Here is a 20,799-nt window from a genome sequence, read left to right as displayed (position 1 = left end):
CCGAAGAATACGGTAGTCTTCCCAACATGTCCTGGGTCTTCCCCGTGGGCTCCTGCCGGTCGGACGTGCCCGAAAAACCTCCCTAGGGAGGCGTTCGGGTGGCATCCTGACCAGATGCCCGAACCATAAAGTTAGTATTATTCGCTGATGACACAACAGTGTTTTGTTCTGGAGAGAACACAGAGAAGCTAATGCAAATAATAACAGAAGAAATTAACAAATTAAAAAAGATGGTTTGATCAAAACAGACTATCTTTGAATCCCCAGTAAGACTAAAATAATGCTAACAGTAGAAGAGAAAGTCAAACACTAATACACAGACGGAATACAAATTGAAAGAGTAAATGAAACCACATTTATAGGTATAATAATTGATGATAAATTGAACTGGAATGCTCATGTAAAAAATATACAACATAAAATAACAAGAAATATATCAATAATCCAGGCAGCACGGTGGAAAAGGGGTTAGTACGTCTGCCTCACAATACGAAGGTTTGATCTTGCGCTCGGGATCTTTCTGTGTGGAGTTTGCATGTTCTCCCCGTGACTGCGTGGGTTCCCTCCGGATACTCCGGCTTCCTCCCACCTCCAAAGACATGCACCTGGGGATAGGTTGATTGGCAACACTAAATGGTCCCTAGTGTGTGAATGTGAGTGTGAATGTTCTCTGTCTATCTGTGTTGGCCCTGTGATGAGGTGGCGACTTGTCCAGGGTGTACCCCGCCTTCCGCCCGAATGCAGCTGAGATAGGCTCCAGCACCCCCCGCGACCCCAAAAGGGACAAGCGGTAGAAAATGGATGGATGGATATCAATAATCCATCCATCCATCCATCCATCTTCTTCCGCTGATCCGAGGTCGGGTCGTGGGGGCAGCAGCCTAAGCAGGGAAGCCCAGACTTCCCTCTCCCCAGCCACTTCGTCCAGCTCTTCCCGGGGGATCCCGAGGCGTTCCCAGGCCAGCCGGGAGACATAGTCTTCCCAACATGTCCTGGGTCTTCCCTGTGGCATCCTAACGGTCGGACGTGTCCTAAACACCTCCCTAGGGAGACGTTGAACCACCTCATCTGGCTCAATATCAATAATGGATAAAGCAAAACATGTTCTAGACCAAAAATCACTTCATATTCTCTACTGCTTGCTAGTGTTACATATCTGAGTTATTGTGTAGAAATATGGGGAAACATCTACAAAAGAACACTTCATTCATTAACAGTGTTACAAAAAAGATCAGTTAGAATAATACACAATGTTGGATTTAGAGAATATACAAAACCTTTATTTATTGAGTCGAAAATACTGAAATTCCACGACATGGGGAATTTGCAAACAGCTGAAATTGTACACAAAGCAAACTATAACCTGCTACCCAATAATATACAACAATTCTTCTCAACAAAAGAGGAGAAATATAACCTTAGAGGAAAATGTAATTTAAAACATTTGTACGCACGTACAACACTTAAGACCTTCAGTATATCAGTATGTGGAATTAAATGATGGAATGGATTAAGCAAAGAAATCAAACAATGTACTAAGCCCGTCCGTGTACCACTAATGCGCTTGCTAATCACCAGACAATACATCCTAAATGTGACAAGTGTCTTTATACATATGCATAAATAATGAAAAGAGACAACAGTTGGCAGTATTGTTAAACTTAAGAGATGATTAATAGTGAAATGAATATTAGGCCTAAAAGACTACAAAGTGCTGCCACTACGAGACATGCAAAAAGCTCAAATGATCGCTATGGAGGGGCGGGCCAAAACGTTTGCATTCACGTGATTGGGCAACCAAAAGATGGAGCTGGACATTTGATAGGCGTTTGGAAAGAAGAGACCCGGTTGCGTGGTTGGCCACCGGAAGATGGACTCAGCCCGGTGACGGGTTTAGCAAAGATGGACTCGTGGAGATGATTGGCTGCCACAAAGCTGTCCTGTTTCGTGGACAGTCTTATTTATGTGGCGCGACATCCACCATATTGCTTGGTTTTAAATGACCCGTTCATTAAATATGCGTGGTTGTCAAGCCAGCGTCTGTTCTCAATTCTTTTTTTTTTCAATTCTGTGGTTTTATTCGGTCATCAGTTCATGTAAACAGTACATTTCAAGTACATAGCAGATAAATAAATAAAAGTATCGGTTTACATTTCCTGACCAAAAAGGTATAGCCTGAAGCTAAAAGCTTATTATGCCTACCCTTTTTCACATTTACTTTGCACATGTCCAATAGAGAAAAGAAAAACAAGATATTGATCTTGAGATAAAGAAAAACAAGAAAGGACTCTAGAGTCTCTGTCAAAATCATAGTACCTGATCACATGCATTGTTAAGCATGTAAATACATGTATTTACCAATATATAACATAACACCTTCTCATTTAATTGTGTTTTCTTTATTTTCATGACTGTTTACATTGTACATTGTCACTGAAGGCATCGAAACTATGACACCTGTGAAGTGGGAACCATTTCAGGTGACTACCTCTTGAAGCTCGTGGAGAGAATGCCAAGAGTGTGCAAAGCAGTAATCAGAGGAAAGGGTGGCTATTTTGAAGAAACTAGAATTTAAAACATACCGTATTTTCCGCACTATAAGGCGCACCGGATTATTAGCCGCACCTTCTATGAATTACATATTTCATAATTTTGTCCACCAATAAGCCGCCCCGGACTAAAAGCCGCGCCTACGCTGCGCTAAAGTGAATGTCAAAAAAACGCTGCGCTAAAGTGAATGTCAAAAAAACAGTCAGATAGTTCAGTCAAACTTTAATAATATATTGAAAACCAGCGTTCTAACAACTCTGTCCCAAAATGTACGCAAATGTGCAATCACAAACATAGTAAAATTCAAAATGGTGTAGAGCAATAGTAACATAATGTTGCTCGAACGTTAATGTCACAACACACAAAATAAACATAGCGCTCACCTTCTGAAGTTATTCTTCATTCGTAAATCCTTCGAATTCTTCGTCTTCGGTGTCCGAATTGAAAAATTGCGCAAGCGTGGGATCCAAAATGGCCGGTTCCGTCTCGTAGAAGTCATCGGGAGTCAGTGTCGCTGTTGTTCTGTGAATCCTGCCTTCCGGAAAGCTCGGACCACAGTTGTGACCGAAATATCTGCCCAAGCATTTACGATCCACTGGCAGATGTTGGCGTATGTCGTCCGAGGCTGTCTGCCCGTCTTAGTGAAGGTGTGTTCGCCTTCGGAGCTGTGTGAAAAAAGCCACCCGGCTTCGCGTAAACTTCCCTTAACCACTCGCTCATCTTTTCTTCATCCATCCATCCCTTCGAGTTAGCTTTTATGATGACGCCGGCTGGAAAGGTCTCTTTTGGCAAGGTCTTCCTTTTGAATATCACCATGAGTGGAAGTTAGCATGGCAAGCTAGAACCACAGTGAAGGATGACTTCATTCCCTGTGGAGCGAATATTCACCGTACGTGCTCCCGTTCCACAGTGCGGTTCAGTTGCTGTGAAATACGGTAGTAATCCGTGTGCGGATGGAGAGATTGCGTCTTTTTATGAACCGGATCGTTTAGCAGGAGCCATTTTGTGGTCTTTACAGATGTAAACAGGAAATGAAACGTACGGTGATATCCGCGCGTTTTTTCTTCTTCTTCCGGGGGCGGGTGAAGCGCTTCCTGTTCTATGGGGGCGGGTGAAGCGCTTCCTGTTCTATGGGGGCGGGTGCTTTCCTTGGCGGTTGCTTGCGTAGAAGAAGAAGCGCTTCCTGTTCTACCGGGAAAAAAGATGGCGGCTGTTTACCGAAGTTGCGAGACCGAAACTTTATGAAAATGAATCGTAATAAAGCGCACCGGGTTATTAGGCGCACTGTCAGATTTTGAGAAAAATTGTGGTTTTTAGGTGCGCCTTATAGTGCGGAAAATACGGTAGTTTCATTTATTTCACGTTTTTTTGTTAAGTACATAACTCCACATGTGTTCATTCATAGTTTTGATGCCTTCAGTGACAATCTACAATGTTAATAGTCATGAAAATAAAGAAAACGCATTGAATGAGAAGGTGTGTCCAAACTTTTGGCCTGTACTGTGTGTGTTCGTCTATATATTTACCAGTCCAGTTTGTAGTTTCCAGGAGCCTGAATCAACACGCCGTCTTCATTGCCATTTTCTGTTTTCTTGCAGGAGTCTTATCCCTCAACACCCCCAATATGGTTTGTAGACTCCGATGATCCAAGTCTGGCAGAAGTGTTGGAGCGCTTAGAAGATGTCCGCAAAGGCAGCACGTTGGTAAGTTTACCCACATGGATCCAGTTCACAGACTACAGCTCTTTGACTAAAGGATTTTCATAATAAAATCAGATTCTTTAGATTTCCCCATAATGGATGCATTAAGTTGAAAGTTGTTGTTTTTTAAGAGCACATGGGGATCCACACAGATGAAAAGATGTCATTTAGGATGTTTTACACAGAAAAAGGCAAAAAGACTCAAGATGATCGTACTTGACTAGAGCAGGGATCAGCAACCTTTTGCATCATAATAGCCATTTGGGCCAGTTGCCACTAAATCAAAGCTTAATTAGAGCCACAAACATATTTTGACAACTAAATTGAAGGTACCGCTAACTATAAAGTTTCCTTTACTATATTGTCATGTTCCGTTCCTGTGTTTTTGTTGTGTTTACTATTTTGAATGTTGTTTTGTTACCGTTTTTTTCTAGTTCCTCCATAAGTTTTTTAAGTGACGAGCCACACCTGTCGCTACCTGGCAAATAGTCATGTTTTTTTATAGGGGAGCTGCACTTTATAAAAAATGTTGCCTGTCATTCACAATCCCTATGAGAGACAAGAACACATGTATTTTCTTTTTTTTTTAGGATTCTCAACACAAAAAAACGCTTGCAAGATGTGGCTAATGAGAGTCACCATTGTAGCCTTCAAGGCCCTCTAAAACAACTAGGGGTGTGGGGAAAAAATATTTTCAAATTCAAATCACGATTCTCACGTTGTGCGATTCAGTACTGATTCTCATTTTTCAAAAATCGATTTTTATTTATTTATTTTTTTTATTGATTTTTTTTCATTAAAAAAAATGTTTTAATTTTTTTTTTTTTTAATTAATCAATCCAACAAAACAATACACCGCAATACCATAACAATGCAATCCAATTCCAAAACCAAACCCGACCCAGCAACACTCAGAACTGCAATAAACAGAGCAATTGAGAGGAGACACAAACACGACACAGAACAAACCAAAAGTAGTGAAACAAAAATTAATATTATCAACAACAGTATCGATATTAGTTACAATTTCAACATAGCAGTGATTAAAAATCCCTCATTGACATTATCATTAGATATTTATTAAAAAAAAAGAACAATAGTGTCACAGTGGCTTACACTTGCATCGCATCTCATAAGCTTGACAACACACTGTGTCCAATATTTTCACAAAGATAAAATGTCATATTTTTAGTTAATTTAGTAGTTAAAACAAATGTACATTATTGCAATCAGTTGATAAAACATTGTCCTTTACAATTGTAAAAGCTTGTTACAAAAATCTACTACTCTGCTTGCATGTCAGCAGACTGGGGTAGATCATGCTGAAATCCTATGTATTGAATGAATAGAGAATCCTTTGAATCGTAAAAATATCGTTTTTGAATCGAGAGTCGCGTTGAATCGAGAGAAAAAAATCGATTTATAATCGAATCGTGACCCCCAAGAATCGATATTGAATCGAATCGTGGGACACCCAGAGATTCGCAGCCCTAAAAACAACCTTAAAACCCTCCATCATCGTTTTATATACACACTGCGAGAATATATATATATTAAATGTAGTAACAAACATGTTCATTACAATATGTAAAATATACAATATTTACCATATTTTGGTCATTTTATTTTATTTTATTGTTTTTATGTTTTTTGTCCCGTCTAGCTTCTCAGGCAAATCATTTTGTTGATATAGATGCCCATATCGGCCATAAGGTCTTTGTGAAATCCTCTGATGTTGTTTGGTGCTAAATCAAAAACAGCATTAGCGCCGCATTAAACATTATGTCACTACTGGTCTGACCTTTCCACAAAAAGAATGTTTAAAAAAGCAACTTAAAGCCTTGTTTACTGACATCCTATTCATGTTTACCGTATTTTCCGCACTATAAGCCGCACCTAAAAACCACAAATTTTCTCAAAAGCTGACAGTGCGGCTTATAACCCGGTGCGCCTTATATATGGATTACTATTAATATTCATTTTAATAAAGTTTAGGTCTCGCAACTACGGTAAACAGCCGCCATCTTTTTTCCCCGTAGAAGAGGAAGCGCTTCTTCTTCTACGGTAAGCAACCGCCAAGGTAAGCACCCGCCCCCATAGAAGAGGAAGCGCTTCTTCTTCTACTGTAAGCAACCACCCGCCCCCGTAGAAGAAGAAGCGCGCGGATATTACGTTTCATTTCATTTGTGTGTTTACATCAGTAAAGACCACAAAATGGCTCCTATTAAGAGACACGCGTACAACGCAGAATTCAAACTCAAAGCAATAAGTCACGCAGTAGAACACGGAAATAGAGCAGCAGCAAGAGAATTGAACATAAATGAATCAATGGTGCGTAGGTGGAGGAAGCAACAAGATGACCTGCGCCACTAAGACAGGGAGACAGCGCCGGACGACATACGCCAACATCTGCCAGTGGATTGTAAATGCCTGAGCGAATATATCGGTCTCAACTGTGGTCCGAGCTTTCCGGAAGGCAGGATTCACGGAACTGCTGGACAACAACAGCGACACTTACTCTGATGACTTCGACGAGACGGAGCCGGCCATTTTGGATGCCGTATTCGCCCAACTTTTTAATTCAGACACCGAAGAAGAATTCGAGGGATTTATGGATCAGGAATAACTTCAGAAAGTGAGCTTTAAATGTTTATTTTGTGTGTTGTGTGACATTAACGTTCGAGCAACGTTGAGTTGTTATTGTTGCTATTGCTCTGCACTATTTTGAGTGTTACTATTTTTGTGATTGCACATTTGCACATTACATTTTGGGGGTGAACAGAGTTGTTAAAACGCTGGTTTGTAATATATTATTAAAGTTTGACTGACCTATCTGACTGTTTTTTTGACATTCCCTTTAGCGCAGCGTAGGTGCAGCTTATAACCCGGGGCGGCTTATAGGTGAACAAAGTTTTGAAATATGCCATTCATTGAAGGTGCGGCTAATAACCCGGGGCGGCTTATAGTGCGGAAAATACGGTAAATAACTTTTATTGCAAATGAATATCGACTCCAAATACCGATTATCAGCCTCCTTGACTACTAATAATCGGCATCGGCCCTGAAAAAAACGTACCGGTCGATCTCTAATGTTATGCACAAAAGCAGTGTTTGGAAAAACGTATGATTTCACTCACCGGTTCACAAGAATATAGCAACCACTACAACATCTGTTTTAAGTCCTTTCGAAGATCTCTTTTGTATATGTGCAACTGTCATGCTGTGATTGACAGCTTGAATGCTAGTCACTTTATTCGTCCCAAATAGCATTTTTTAATAAAGTTCAACCTTAGTTGTGGCAAATATATATAGTACAGGCCAAAAGTTTGGACACACCTTCTCATTCAATGTCTTTTCTTTATTTTCATGACTATGACATTCTAGATTGTCACTGAAGGCATCAAAACTATGAATGAACACATGTGGAGTTACGTACTTAACAAAAAAGGGTGAAATAACTGAAAACATGTTTTTATATTCTAGTTTCTTCAAAATAGCCACCCTTTGTGAAGTGAAAACCATTTCAGGTGACTACCTCTTGAAGCTCATGGAGAGAATGCCAAGAGCGTACAAAGCAGTAACCAGAGCAAAGGGTGGCTATTTTGAAGAAACTAGAATATAAAACATGTTTTCAGTTATTTCACCTTTTTTTGTTAAGTACATAACTCCACATGTGTTCATTCATAGTTTTGATGTGACTATCGTTCATTCATAGTTTTGATGTGACAATCTACAATGTAAATAGTCATGAAAATAAAGAAAACACATTGCATGTGAAGGTGTGTCCAAACCTTTGGCCTGTACTGTACATGTATTCGTAAATCTATTTTGTCAAACTACTATTGGTTGCAATTGCTAGCCATTGGTGGAGTTCTAGTGTGTTTTTTTTTATTGGGGAAAAAAAAATGTAATTTTGAGCCGGTGACATAATCCATTTTTAATGTTCTTTTCTGTCAACACTCTGTGCAGCTTCTTCAGCAGTTAAAGCGTCTCATTTGTGACCTCTGTCGGCTTTACAACCTGCCTCAGCATCCAGATGTAGAGATGCTCGACCAGCCTCTACCTGCTGGCCCCATTATTCAAGAACGAAAAGTATGTGCTAAATGCAATAACAGTTTATTTTGTCATGTTGTATGACTTATTTAACTTGTGTCGTTTTACCACACTTCATTCAGCATGGGCCATCTGATGAGGTGACGTCTGAGGAGGAAGAAGAGGAAGAAATGGGAGAGGTAGCAATGTATTTTACTTCTGGGGAAATGTGTTGTTATTATTTTTTATGACCTCTTAACTAAATACCACTGATTCACTGTGGCAGCAGGACATTGACTTGGACCAAGACTTGGACCATTACGACATGAAAGAAGAAGAGCCGGTAGAAGGCAAAAAGTCAGAAGATGACGGAATCGAAAAAGAAAATCTTGCCATCTTGGAGAAGATTCGTAAAAACCAGAGACAGGACCACTTAAATGTAAGTTTTTTCCCCCTAAATACCAGTGTATTAAAAGTCCCATATTGTACACTTAAAATAACATCTTGCTGTTTTGTGTGTGTAGCCGAAATGCAAATCGGCTGTGGTTGTCAACGCCTCTCTCAACAGTGTGACTCCAAGAAGTGCTATTCTGCACTCTATACACTTTTTACCGATACTGTAGATTAGGGAAACAAATATTTGATTCCTCACTGATTTTGGAAATCGCCCACTGAGAAAAAAATAAAGGTTCTAAACCTTTAATGCTAGGTTTATTTTAACAGTGAGAGACATAATATGTAAAAGAGAGTCATGTTTTGGAAAAAAAATATTTGCATTTCATTGTGTAAAATAAGTATATGATCCCCTACTAACTGGGGATGCACAATAATGGAAATTTGAACCGATACCGATAACTGATCATTTCCAGACCTTTACAACAATAACCGATATTTATGTACCGGTATATGTATTTACACAAGATTTTGTGAGAATAAATACATTTTTTGCCCAAAGTCCATATAATCTAATAAAAATATACAACTCTAGTGTAGGGATAAGGATAATGTGAACAAATATTTCTTTACTTGACTATAATTTGAGTAGAAGTACACTTCCTATTATAATTCTGACCCATGCAAACAATTAGAATCATTGCGTAGAGCAATAAATGATGCAATTTATTGATATTTTAACTTTTCAATGAATTAATTAATAACAAGCAACTCAAACATTCTGAATATGATTTGTTAAAATTCAAAAAACATTCTCTCCAACACAACATATATAAATGAGACAAATAGAACAAAGCCAAAATGTGTTTTTTGTCCTTTCGAGTGATGCCATGCATGATTCTCTCCGTCTTTCTCTGAGCCGCCACACCATCAAAATATTTTTATTTTTTTTCCACATGAAAACACTTTTATTTTCCACATGAAAACACTTTTTTTTTTCATGAAAACAAATTTAAATGATATATTGTATGAATGGATATAACGGTATATAGTCTATTATTTACGTACAATCGACTATAATAAGTTTGAGAAAACAGCTCAAATATTATAAAAACGTTCCTCATTATAGAATCGATTAGTAAACGTCAATAATCGATAATTGATTTATTTCTTGTAAATAAATGAATGCAGACAGTTGTAAAAATGTGTCTGACTGTAGCAAGCCCCCTCACCGAGAGATCAGATCAGCTCCTTAACTATTGGACACCTATGGTCCAGTTTTTCACACATTTTCATTAATTTAATAAACGTGGGAATTCATTTAACTTTTCTTATTCGAAGTGCATTTTTTAAAGTTCTAAGTAATAAACGCTTATTTAGTTAAACAAAAATAAATGTAAAACGACATCAATATACATGAATTAAAGATGCCGCAATAATACATTTTTAATTTAATAATAGCCACTGAATCGTAATCGTAATCAAATCGTGTGGTGCCCAAAGATTTCCACCTCTAGATATTATATTCACTGGCTTTCTCTTGTAGTTGACTGACAGCCTTGATGTGGTCAATAGTAGAAATGTCCACCCTGAATCCAGTTTGTTCTCATGGTTGATGTCTGTCTATGGCTCCAAGCACTCGTCTCAATAAAACCTGTGAGAATACCTTATACGTCACAGGTAGAAGACTGACAGGTCTATAGTTTTCATACCTCTAGTGTCTCCCTTCTCTTTGAGTATGACTGATGCATTTTTCCATCCATCTGGGACTCTCACTAGAGAAGCACTTGTTAAAGAGCATTGTAAACGTCTTGACGATAGGTTCACCGCCATGTTTTAGTATTTCTCTTGTAACACCATCTTCCTCTGGGGCCTTGTTACACTTCAGCTGCTTAAAAGCTGCTCTGACCTCGGACAGAAGAATGGGTGGACATAGTTCCGTAGCTGTGTTTGAGCAATTGCCTAGTTTGTCCTGGGTGTTTTGTGGCATAAAGGTTTGCACAGAACTCTTCGCATCTTGCTGTGATTCTTTCTAGGTCATGAATGGGAGTCCCATTTTCTTCTTTTAGGGAATGATATCATTCCTTCCAAAGCACTGCAGACTTTGTACCTTTTGTTTTCTTTGAGGGCTCTTAGTATCTCTTGTTCATTAAAGACTGAGATGTATTGTGCCTTTCTAAATATTTTGGTCATAGATATCTCAGTGTACTCAATGTGTTGTCTGTCTGTCCATTCTCTTTTCATTTTGTCGTTTTTCTCTCAAAAGCATTGTTACTCTGGAGAGTTGTTCTGGTTTTGGTGGCCTAACATGTCCATCTGTTTCCAGTGCAGCTTCATTTATCTGAAGTGTTATTCTATCATAGGCTCAATTCTTCTAATATAAGCTGTGTCTCAATTCGTGGGCAGCATCCTTCCAAGGACCCAGCCCATGCCGGCAGAGTGTGGGTCCTGGCAAGAGTCCTCCAGCAGCGGCTGGAGCGATATGAATAGAGGCGGTCTAGCCTACGGGACACTTCCTGGTTACGTCTGTTGTACCCGCCCTTACATTTACGTCACGTATTTTCTGCTCAGTCGCGCGGGGTTGAATATTAACAAACTTAAGAGAAGAATGTCGAATCGTTTTTAGTGTTGTCTTGGTTGTTTACCTTATTTTAGAGGAAGCTACTAAAAGCTACTGTCGCCGTCTGATTAGAGCCGACCAATCATGTTAGATGGTTGTCATGGAGATGTGTCGCGTGTTGACAAGTGTTCTAAAGCTGTTATTGCTAATTATTAGTTAATGATGGATTCATTTTTATGCTTGTTGTAGTGGGACATGTACCTTTTAAAAACACACAGACAATCCAGAAGATATCTCGGAAAGAGTCCTTACGGTCTCATCCATACAGCAACACCACACAATCTTACTTTCTTAATACGTCATTCACAATTGATGAACTTTTCTAATCTTGTCCATTTGGTTGCATTATAGCCAGTAATAGTAAATGTTGGGATAGCATAATATTATTTGCAATGAAGGCAAAGGAAATAAATTACAACAACTACAGTTTCAGCACATGAGTTTATTAATTTGTACATGTTATAAAAATACTTTGTTTTTAAATGATAATCCAAACTGGAATATACTGTACATGTTTTGTGTCATTTCTTTTTGCTCTGTTGTTGTCCAAATGCTCCTCCTTGATTATTATGCACAGCAACAAAAACAGAAAAGTTAAACACAAGATCAAAATAATCATTGATAAAAGTAAACATTTTCAAATACCTTGCAAATGTACACAAAAAACAGCAATAACTAATATTGGTACATTGATGCACACGTTTACAAAACTTCATTATTCTGGCTACACATTAGGATAACATAATTAAGTCAACTTATTGATGTCTAAAAAGGTAAATTAAAAGATGTTAGGCTTCACTTTCAAACGTTGGAAAAAAAGCTCCGGGCATTTAGCTGTCTGCAATGGCCGTATATATGGCTCTCCGTCGGGGTAAAGAGTGGCAAAGAGCATGGAGGACGCTCAACATTACTATAGTCGAAGTTTCGTATTTTAACACATGTACAGTACAGGCCAAAAGTTTGGACACACCTTCTCATTTCATTGAGTTTTCTTTATTTTCATGACTATTTACATTGTAGATTGTCACTGAAGTCATCAAAACTATGACACCTGTGAAGTGAAAACTATTTCAGGTGACTACCTCTTGCAGCTCATCGAGAGAATGCCAAGAGTGTGCAAAGCCGTAATCAGAGCAAAGTGTGGCTATTTTGAAGAAACTAGAATATAAAACATGTTTTCAGTTATTTCACCTTTTTTTGTTACGTTTAAAATGATCAAACTACGTAAATATAAAATTGTATTGTAAATGTTTCCGTTACTACATTGCATATGAACTTACATCATCTATATAAAACCCTAATGGAGGTGTTTTGGATGTTTTTTTTAATATTTAATCATTTTAATTTCCATCCATCCATTTTCTACCGCTTATTCCCTTTGGGGTCGCGGGGGGCGCTGGAGCCTATCTCAGCTACAATCGGGCGGAAGGCGGTGTACACCCTGGACAAGTCGCCATCTCATCGCAGATCATTTTAATTTATTTAATATTTAGAATGCATTAAAAAAAATCCATCCGTCATGTCTTTCATAATGATTGTGGACGAGAGGCAAAACTCCAAAAAAAAGTGCAGTTCCCCTTTAAGGAGTAATACAATGATGTAATCTAGTTCTGCATTTTTCAGGGCGCAGTTTCTGGCTCTGTGCAGGCCTCGGACCGCCTCATGAAGGAACTCAGGGAGATCTACAGATCACAGAGTTACAAGACAGGTGACTAAAGACTCATTTTCTTTACCAAAAGCGGTCCAGTTTCCCCATACTCATGCAGCAATATTAATGAAAGAGTAAATGTTCGGGCCTTGTTGACAAGCATTGGCTAATACACATGGAGTTAGAAACAAGATTGTTTTAACCCTTTGTTTAAAAGACAGTGTTGGTTTTTCAGCCTGAAAATGGGAACATTTGAAAACGAAGCTTTAAGTCAAGGTTAGGTCTCCCCTAGATTGCCAAGTCGATACCTGTGGTTAGGGGCGTGGTCACAATGGCATCATCATATAATTTGCATAGTTTGCTATGATATGATTTTGTTTAAAAGGGCTCCAATAATGTATAGATACATTTAAAACCATATCTGTGGTATTAATTAGTATTAACATGTTTTTTTTATATGATATCGTTTTGCTATATTTTCCATTGTTGCTGTTTATTGTACAATGTGCTTTGTTGAGAATTGTTCAAATGTCTAGAGACTTTTAGGGACTTTTTCTTTATTAAAAAGGACTAGCAACAAATGTATCGTCTTTTTCTGGTGTTATTATAGACTGCACTTGTGTTTAGAGACTCTACGTCTGTTTCTCGATGTCCCCGACAAAAGAGGCGAGCTGCAGCAAGCATGACGTCACACTTGCTTCCTGCTGATGTTCCAGTTGGACTTTGTCTTCTTGAAAGCCGCCACTGTCCTCTTAATATTTGTACATTTTGTAGATCGCTGCACGCGGGTATATCTGGGATACTTTATAATTACGTTGCAGGCATGCTGACTATGCTCCAGGCAAATGTGTGCGTCTTGTTAACTTCGTCATATCATCCGGTTTCGGCTGCATCAGTAGTGCGTAAATAATAGGCTATAAATATCCATTCATACTGTAACAACCTGGCTGATGGTAAAGTTTTATGTTTGTGTGGTTTTGATCTGATGTTCATGTTTCCCATGTTTGCAAACACACCGTCTGTGCCTGAAAGCGGATTGGCAGAGAATGAGGAAGTGTTTTTGGGAAGCACAGAGACAAAAGTGTTGGCACGGGAGGTAAAACCTGTTGGAATTGGGCCAGTTTTTAATCATATAATTGGCAAATACTAAACCCACTAACTTGTACTAGATCAAGTGCTGCATGGCCAAAGTTGCCTATAAAGTATAATCATGATGATATTAAGATTACATGTAATAAAAAGCTCAATGTCAGAATTGCACAAACAAACAAACTTGTAGCAGAATGAATGCAATCTTACATCCATGACTTTACTAAGTGACTCACTAGTTTATTATTGCGTGCGTGCGTGCGTGCGTGTCATCTAATTAATCTAAAACTCTTTACATATGCAATGTTTTCAAATCTGATTTATTATAGAAACATCCTAATATTAGTCACAACAGCACATAAGACCAGCTCTCACTTGGCACACAACATAAAATAATTCTGGAATTGTAAACACTCTTAATGCACAACATCAACAAACATATTTATTCATATAACATGCTCAACAATGAATAAAATTATGGCTATCACAATATGAAGGAAACATTATAATTTAGAATAATTTGTAGGTCATATGGCCCACTCCTAGTCTCATATCTGTACTAACCATGTATATCTTGTGTGTCTACGTGTCATTTCACAGGTATTTATTCAGTGGAACTAGTCAACGACAGCCTTTATGATTGGCATGTCAAGTTAAGGACGTAAGTGGCGAGAAATCTGTTGATTTCCAAAGTTTTTTCAGCTTGTGTGATTTCTGTTACATTTGACCCGTTTCTTTCTAGGGTAGACCCAGATAGTCCGCTGCATAGTGATTTGCAGGTCTTAAAAGAAAAGGAAGGGGTGGACTACATTTTGCTCAATTTCTCTTATAAAGTGAGTTATCTTATTCACTATCAACTTCTGTTTCTGCACTAAAGACTCATATTTATTTTCCTTGTTATGACAGGATAATTTTCCTTTTGACCCACCTTTTGTGCGAGTTGTCTCTCCTGTGCTCTCTGGAGGGTGAGTGAGTGCTCATCACATCTTGCCCTGTTTGAATACACATTCGTTTCCAGGAATAATTCTCACATTTATTTTCCAGTTATGTTCTTGGAGGAGGAGCATTGTGTATGGAACTTCTCACAAAACAGGTGGGTTAATAAGGTTAGCTTACTACATGACTGTGATTTCCAAACCATTTATTAAAAAATTGCTGGGACTGTATTTTCTTTTGTATTTTGCAGGGGTGGAGCAGTGCCTATTCCATAGAATCTGTCATTATGCAGATAAATGCAACTCTAGTGAAAGGAAAGGCCAGGGTTCAGTTTGGGGCCAATAAGGTGACACAATCTATGTATTAATGGATTGCCACTATTTGTGTTTAAGTGTCTTCAGTCATGCTAAACATCAACATCACAAGGATTTAAAAGCCAATTTGTTTGCTATTTGAAATCTGCCATCTAGTTATATGCAAGACTGCTTGGATAGACTCACCCCCTCCAACATTATGTACACCAAATGGCTTGCAATGCAAGAGACTTGACAAATACATAGTAATGATCAGTTTTGACTGCTAGAGAGCTTTGAGTTTAACTATAGCACAGGCCAAAAGTTTGGACACACCTTCTCATTCACAACACAACTGTTGGTCCCAACCCCATTGATAAAGCAAGAAATTCCACTAATCAACCCTGATAAGGCACACCTGTGAAGCGAAAACCATTTCAGGTGACTACCTCTTGAAGCTCATCTTGAGAATGCCAAGAGTGTGCAAAGCAGTAATCAGAGCAAAGGGTGGCTCTTTTGAAGAAACTTTAATATAAAACATTTTTTCAGTTATTTCACTTTTTTTTGTTAAGTACATAACTCCACATGCGATCGTTCATAGTTTTGATGCCTTCAGTGACAATCTACAATGCAAATAGTCATGAAAATAAAGAAAACACATTGAATCAAAAGGTGTGTCCAAACTTTTGGCCTGTACTGTATGTTTATTGTTGTGGTTTACAATGGCGTAGAACTACCGGTACATTGCAACACATTTAGTATTATTTAGGATGCAGGCTTTTAGCAATTGTCTGATCGTTAAATTGTGTCATACTTACAGTTGAACCGAAAACATTGGAAGAATAAGTGTTAATCAGGGTTTCTATCTATTTGTGGTGGAAGATTATGTCATCGACATACTTGCATAATTGGCTATGGTGCATGTTTCTATGCAATTAATTAGTTAAATTTTTCAAATAATTCTGCTCAAAATTAGCTTTCTTAAACACATGGAAACACCCTATCTGATCGTCTTTGGCTTTTGAAAAAATGGGATTAGCACACCTAGATTACGTGATTGGAAAACAGTTTTCTCTGGCATGTGAGCGTTATTGGTGCGCCAATCTCCGTGGAGGACCAACACGCCGCTCTTTACTACAATATTCACCAAATGAAGACGAATAAGCCGGTGGGGGGAACTTTCATACAAAGTAAACACACAGAAGCTGAATTTAGTCAATATTTTTAAATATATGATATAAAAGCCTACCCGTTTATTAACTCCTCCACATGGATTTTACTATTTGTAATGTTTATTAAAGATAATAATTATTTGGATTTTGTTTGAGTGCACCATGGTAACTTGTGTGTGTGCCCCCTTATGTTTGTTTGATATACAGTACTATACAGCACTTTATATTGTGTTCAAAGTGGGCAAACTTTCACTAAAATAAGGACTTTTGTCGAGGCTGGAACCCATTATTGACGTTTACATTGTTTCTGAAAGAGACATTTGCTTCACTATAATATAATAATGATAATAAAAATAAATTTGACTTATAAGGCGCCTTTCTGGGCACTCAAGGACACCGTACAAAATCAAAACAATAAAATCAATTGTATAAAAACAACAACAACAACAAAGATTGATAAGATTTACAACGAATAAGCAGTCAGGAATAGGTGTGTTTTGAGTCTTGATTTGAAGAGGGATATGGAGTCTTAAGTTACGAAGGTCTGGTGGTAATGAGTTCCAAAGATGAGGGGCTGAGCGGCTGAAAGAGACATTTGCTTCACTATACAAGCGTTTACGAACCCGTTAAGTTTGTAAATCCAGGTTTCACTGTATTAACCGCCTAACTGCAACCTCCTAATGAGATGGCAGTAGCTGCTTTCTTAGTATCATGCCGCTGCCAACAGGCATACAGTACTGGCCAAAAGTTTGGACACACCTTCTCATTCAATGCGTTTTCTTTATTTTCATGACTATTTACATTGTAGATTGTCACATCAAAACTATGAATGAACACATGTGGAGTTATGTACTTAACTAAAAAAGGTGAAATAACTGAAAACATGTTTTATATTCTGAAATGGTTTTCACTTATAATAATAGATTTTATTTGTAAAAAAGCACTTTACATTAAGTAAACAACCTCAAAGTGCTACAGTGTATTAAAAAAAAATACAAATAAAAAGATAATAAAAAAATAAAAACTAGAACAGCCTAATAACTACAACTAATATGCATATATCTAAAAAAAAAAAAAAAAAGGGGGGGTTTTAAGCCTTTTTTAAAAGCATCCACAGTCTGTGGTGCCCTCAGGTGGTCAGGGAGAGCGTTCCACAGACTGGAAGCGGTGGAGCAGAAAGCCCGGTCTCCCATTGTTCGTAGCTTTGTCCTCGGAGGTTGGAGGAGGTTAGCCTGTCCGGAGCGGATGTGTCGTGGGGAGGATTTGGGGGTGAGTAGTTCTTTGAGGTAGAGGGCGGCATTTCCATGGAAGCACTGGTGGGTTAGAAGGGAAACTTTGTATTCAATCCTGAGTGGAACAGGAAGCCAGTGAAGGGATTTGAGAATTGGTGTGATATGGCCATATTTCCGCACTCTTATCAGGATCCTAACAGCACTATTCTGTATGACTGGTGTCATAGTTTTGATGCCTTCAGTGACAATCTACAATGTAAATAGTCATGAAAATAAATGCATTGAAATGAGAAGGTGTGTCCAAGCTTTTGGCCTGTACTGTATGTACCTCTGCTTGGATTGTGCTACTCAACTGTTGGTTGATGTCAATTATCAAGTCATTGCATTCATCTAATTGTGTGTTTTTGTCCCAAAGAACCAGTACAATCTTGCCAGAGCACAACAGTCATACAAATCCCTTGTGCAGATTCATGAAAAGAATGGTACGTGGTACACTTGTCACTGATTTGGGATCAGTACATGCCCAGTTACATGACTCAAGTCTTTTTTCCCCCTTCTTACTGTATTAGGCTGGTACACACCCCCTAAAGAGGATGGATAAGGAGATCCGACTACTATGCACTGGGAACATGGGTCAAAGTGTCTCATTTTCTTTGGAGTATTTCCCCCAGTCTGACTTGTTGGGAGTGCATCACATTTCTTGCGGACCTGCCTGGTTGGTTCACCTGACAAGTATCCTTCGTATGATGTGAGGGCGTTCCCTGCCCTGTTCATATATCTCCGATTGTCTTTTCTCCAGTTCGAACGTGGAGGAAACGTTTCTTCTTTAGCTGCTTTGACAAAATGGACTTTAAATGGGAACTCTGAAAGTCGTACCCAAGCCCTGAAAATGGCACGACACCTCACGTGTTTTTATTGAGCTTTTTTTTTTTTAATTATTATTATTATTATTATTATTATTAACAGGTACACACATTGTTCTAGCAAATGTTTTTTTTATTATATTATGAGCATCCTAGACAATAAATGAGCCAGTTGTCATAGCTTGGATGGTTATGTTCAAAAGGAAATGACATACTGCTCTATCTTCGAAAAATATGCTGCGTTTGGTTCCAGATGAACTATGGGTTGTCGTGAGAGAACTTGTAAAAAAAAAAAATTCAAATAGGCACTTCAGTGGTCATATGATGTGAGGTTTGAAATGAGCATCATGACGTGTTATTTCAGAATGTTTCAGCAGAAATAACCATGCGCCCTTTGCCTTATTTCTGGCATCCCTGCATTAAGTGGCTTTCTATTGGTTACTTCTAGCAACACCGTTGATGTGGTTCATGGTGGTAGTGCAACACTCACTTGTGGCTGTCAGTGACATCCCTCTTGAGTAGAATGCGGCTGAATTGACTTTAAAGAGGAATTCAACAGGATGTCCGGGGTTGGTACTAATGCGGTTTGTGAGTACCGACCTACTTTGATTGTAGTGATTTGCACTTTCCCACAATCCGGTTATATGACTTACCTTATCAGATGAATTTACCTGCTGCTGTAAATAAGCATACAATTGGGAAAAAATAATCCAATGTTGATTTTGTAAATGAACTCCATTACAAAGTTATGAACAGTCCATAATGTTTATGGTAGGTTTATTGTAATGGAGAGAGACACTTAGTAAAACAACAAATAAAAAATCCAGAATAAATAACATTTAGGATATACATTATTTTGTATTTGATTGTTGGAAATAAGCATTTGATCCCCGACCAATCAATAAGCCTTCTCTGCCCATGAAGTACACAAATTAGCCCTATCCCCTTTAAAAAATACTCCTAATCTCAACTCGTTCTTTGGCTAATACATCTGTCACAGAAAAGATCTCCTCCATTCAAACTGCTCCATCCACATCAAATGTCAAAAGACTGACGTAGACCTGCACAAGACTGGGTTGGACTACAAGACTATCAGCAAGAGGCTTTTTTTAGAAAGGGACCACCATGGCGCATTAATTCATAAATGGAAGAAATACAAAATAACAACTGCCCTTGCGGTTGTTATTTTGAATGTTCAAAATAACTCAGAATATTCAAAATAGCTCCGAATATTCACCAGGTGGTGTAAGATGATTGAAGGGGAGGAGCTGGTTTATGATCTCAAGAGAGTTGGCAGCACTGTCACCAGGAAAAGCTTTAGTAACATTCTGCCGTGCCCGCGAGCATACCTGTCAACATTTGTATTTCAAAATATTAAGAATTTCACGGAATACAGACAATCATAAATCACCGTTAAATTTAAAAAAAGAATGTGTCTGAGGTAGGATCAAACTCATGTCCCTTGTATTGCAAGAGTTTGTCAGTGACTAGTGTGCTATTCAATGTTTATCAATCAATCAATGTTTACTTATATAGCCCTAAATCACATGTCTCAAAGGGCTGCACAAGTGCTGACTATTCAGTCCATCACACACACAGCAAGCAGCCTTGCGAAAAGGCTTCTTAGCCAGGAACCCTGTTATACTCCCATCAATGGAAATAACACTAGTCTGGGCTCCTTTACAACGCTTACCCAGGATTTCCACTGGATGCGAAACGGCTGCTGAACGGCGCCGCCACGGAAGGTCTCCGCTGTCCGCCAGTCCTCAGCGCCGGTTGATGTGCACGTTGCGACTCTGTCGTGCAACGAAGTAGCGTGGACTTTAATGATATCTCGCGAATCCGCGCACAAGCACGTGACAAGGGGAGTTGTCGTAAAATGAACCACAAACAGTTTATTCTGTCCTTCCAGAGGAACAGAAGCAAACTGCCATTTGAGAAACATAACAGCTGCTCGACGGAAACACCATAGAACGTCTTGAGGTGGGCGTCTGTGACGGTAATGACTTGACTCGTAAAAAAGACGACAGTTTTGCCTTGCCGAACGACTACCTTATTATTCTATTTGTAGCAAACAACACAACAGTGACATCATCCCTGGCGAGCGTCGTATCAGCTGGCATTTGACACAGCCCCCCATATAGCTGACCAGGATATGCCTGTTAAAGGATTCTTTGATTTTGGACCTCCAGAATTAGCACATCCTTATCTATTTGTGTCAACGAGGTGAAATTACGTCTGACAACCTCCGACAAGTTGACTTCAGGTACG

At 38.7% G+C, this 20,799-nt stretch overlaps 1 protein-coding gene across 2 annotated transcripts in view; it reads left to right on the top strand.

Annotated features, from left to right (window-relative positions):
* The window catches only part of LOC133612694 (ubiquitin-conjugating enzyme E2 Q2-like), a 29,886-nt gene extending 9,845 nt beyond the window's left edge, over window positions 1-20,041 (top strand). Inside the window, exons 2-13 of one of the 2 annotated variants that reach the window (XM_061970332.1) lie at window positions 4,149-4,253; window positions 8,220-8,342; window positions 8,426-8,482; window positions 8,572-8,721; window positions 12,919-13,003; window positions 14,633-14,693; window positions 14,775-14,865; window positions 14,939-14,997; window positions 15,077-15,125; window positions 15,219-15,314; window positions 18,081-18,147; window positions 18,235-20,041. In XM_061970332.1, coding sequence (XP_061826316.1) covers window positions 4,149-4,253; window positions 8,220-8,342; window positions 8,426-8,482; window positions 8,572-8,721; window positions 12,919-13,003; window positions 14,633-14,693; window positions 14,775-14,865; window positions 14,939-14,997; window positions 15,077-15,125; window positions 15,219-15,314; window positions 18,081-18,147; window positions 18,235-18,266 — 975 coding nt within the window. In that variant the 3' untranslated portion in view covers window positions 18,267-20,041. Of the gene's footprint in view, window positions 1-4,148; window positions 4,254-8,219; window positions 8,343-8,425; window positions 8,483-8,568; window positions 8,722-12,918; window positions 13,004-14,632; window positions 14,694-14,774; window positions 14,866-14,938; window positions 14,998-15,076; window positions 15,126-15,218; window positions 15,315-18,080; window positions 18,148-18,234 lie in introns of both variants that reach the window. The other variant, XM_061970330.2, reaches the window with a different exon arrangement.
* Window positions 20,042-20,799: the final 758 nt, after the last annotated feature.

The sequence above is a fragment of the Nerophis lumbriciformis genome, linkage group LG10, assembly GCF_033978685.3.
Source record: "Nerophis lumbriciformis linkage group LG10, RoL_Nlum_v2.1, whole genome shotgun sequence".
Classification (NCBI taxonomy): Eukaryota; Metazoa; Chordata; class Actinopteri; order Syngnathiformes; family Syngnathidae; genus Nerophis; species Nerophis lumbriciformis.
Note: the sequence above shows the minus strand (reverse complement) of the source record. Positions and strands in the feature narration are given on the sequence as shown.